The sequence below is a fragment of the Toxorhynchites rutilus genome, unplaced genomic scaffold, assembly GCF_029784135.1.
Source record: "Toxorhynchites rutilus septentrionalis strain SRP unplaced genomic scaffold, ASM2978413v1 HiC_scaffold_147, whole genome shotgun sequence".
In the NCBI taxonomy this organism is placed as follows: Eukaryota; Metazoa; Arthropoda; class Insecta; order Diptera; family Culicidae; genus Toxorhynchites; species Toxorhynchites rutilus.
The window spans coordinates 37-1,560 of NW_026599704.1; the positions used below are offsets into that span (position 1 = coordinate 37).

The following is a 1,524-nucleotide window of genomic DNA, read 5'->3' on the forward strand; positions in this document are numbered from 1 at the left end:
GTACAAACTGCACTGCACTAAATGCTGAATCATCTGAAGATGGACAGTCCTCCCTCCCTGGGAAAGGTATCTTCAAGGAAGAAACCTAAAAATCAATCTCAATCCAACCGAACACACTTCATCCCAATCGATTGCTTTTCATGAACCCACCACCCCTAACAAACCTACTCCTGTTATCGAAAGAAAACAAAAAAAATATATATATATTCGAATGAATCGATTATTGTAAAATGCCCCAACGATGATTGATCCATAATCGAGTAAACGAAAAATTTAGACATCTCTAGCCGTGGATATGACGGTTTGCACCTGGTCGAAGAAAATGCGAAAGTAAACAACAATATTTGATTGTAGTTTTACACAATATTCTATGATAAGTGGAAAACAATAAAATAAACTCTTTTGCTTTAAAACAATATTGATAGTCCTGAAAAGGACTGAATTTGATTTCTCGTGTTGTGCTGTTGTTTTAGTCGGACCACTACTACTGGCTACGTTGTTCACTTTTTGGCAGCGGTAGCTTTTTTCGGAGCTGCTGCTGCTTTCTTTGGCTTTGGCGTTTTCGGTTTCTGTGCGGCGGTTTTCGAGGGTTTCGTTGGCTTTTGCTTCGGGGCGGTAGCAGCAGCTTTCTTCACACTGCCGGTCTTCTTGGCAGCCTTGGCACTCGCTGCCTTGGTTTTCTTCTCGCTGGCCACCACCTTCTTCACAGCAGCAGCAGCAGCAGCAGCTTTCGGTTTTTTGGCTGCGGTTGCTGTATTTTTCTCCCCGGTAGCAGCGGCAGCTTTCTTCTTGCCAGCAGCAGCGGTAGCCTTTTTCGGCTTCTTCTCGGCGGCTGCCTTCTTGGATTTCTTATCCCCGGAAGCGGTACCCTTTTTCGCTGCTGCTGGTGCTTTCTTAGCCGACGAGCCACTCTTCTTCTCCCCGGTGAACTCCTTTTTGGCCTTTGGGGGGATCTTGAACGAGCCCGACGCACCAGTGCCCTTCGTTTGCACAAACAGGCCCTTGACGACACCGTTCTTCAGCGCTTTCTTGATGAACGGAGTTAGCTTCGCCACATCCGCCTTGTAGTTGCCGGCCAGGTATTTCTTGATGGCCTGCAGCGATGAACCGTTGCGCTCCTTCAGCGTCCTGATGGCGGCCACTATCATCTCGTTAACCGGTGGATGGTTGGCGGGCTTTTTCGGCTTCTTCGCTGCTGCTGCTGCCGCCGCTGATTTGCCGCCTGCCTTTTTCGGCGATTTCTCACTGCCCACGGCTGGTGCCGCCAACGGGCTCTCGCCGACTGCCTCGGTAGCTGCGTTATTGTCCGACATCTCTCTGCTTCCTCTGCTGCTTTTTCAGCGCTTTTCCCTGTTTTGTTTTGTTTCGTTCCGTACCGTTACGGTCTGTGTCTTCTCCTAATACTGCGTGCGTGCGTGCGAGCGAGCTGTATTAAAGAGCGGAGTTTGTAATTTCCAAAAATTGCTACCCCGCTGAAGGTCCACTTTCGGCGGCTGTGTTAGGGATGCGGTCGGGTGACGTGCT

At 49.3% G+C, this 1,524-nt stretch overlaps 1 protein-coding gene across 1 annotated transcript; it reads right to left on the reverse strand.

The window, feature by feature from the left end:
• Positions 1-500: 500 nt before the first annotated feature.
• Positions 501-1,313, reverse strand: LOC129781548 (histone H1B-like). Its single transcript, XM_055789212.1, has one exon. It carries the CDS (start codon positions 1,311-1,313, stop codon positions 501-503), a length of 813 nt encoding a protein of 270 aa, XP_055645187.1.
• Positions 1,314-1,524: the final 211 nt, after the last annotated feature.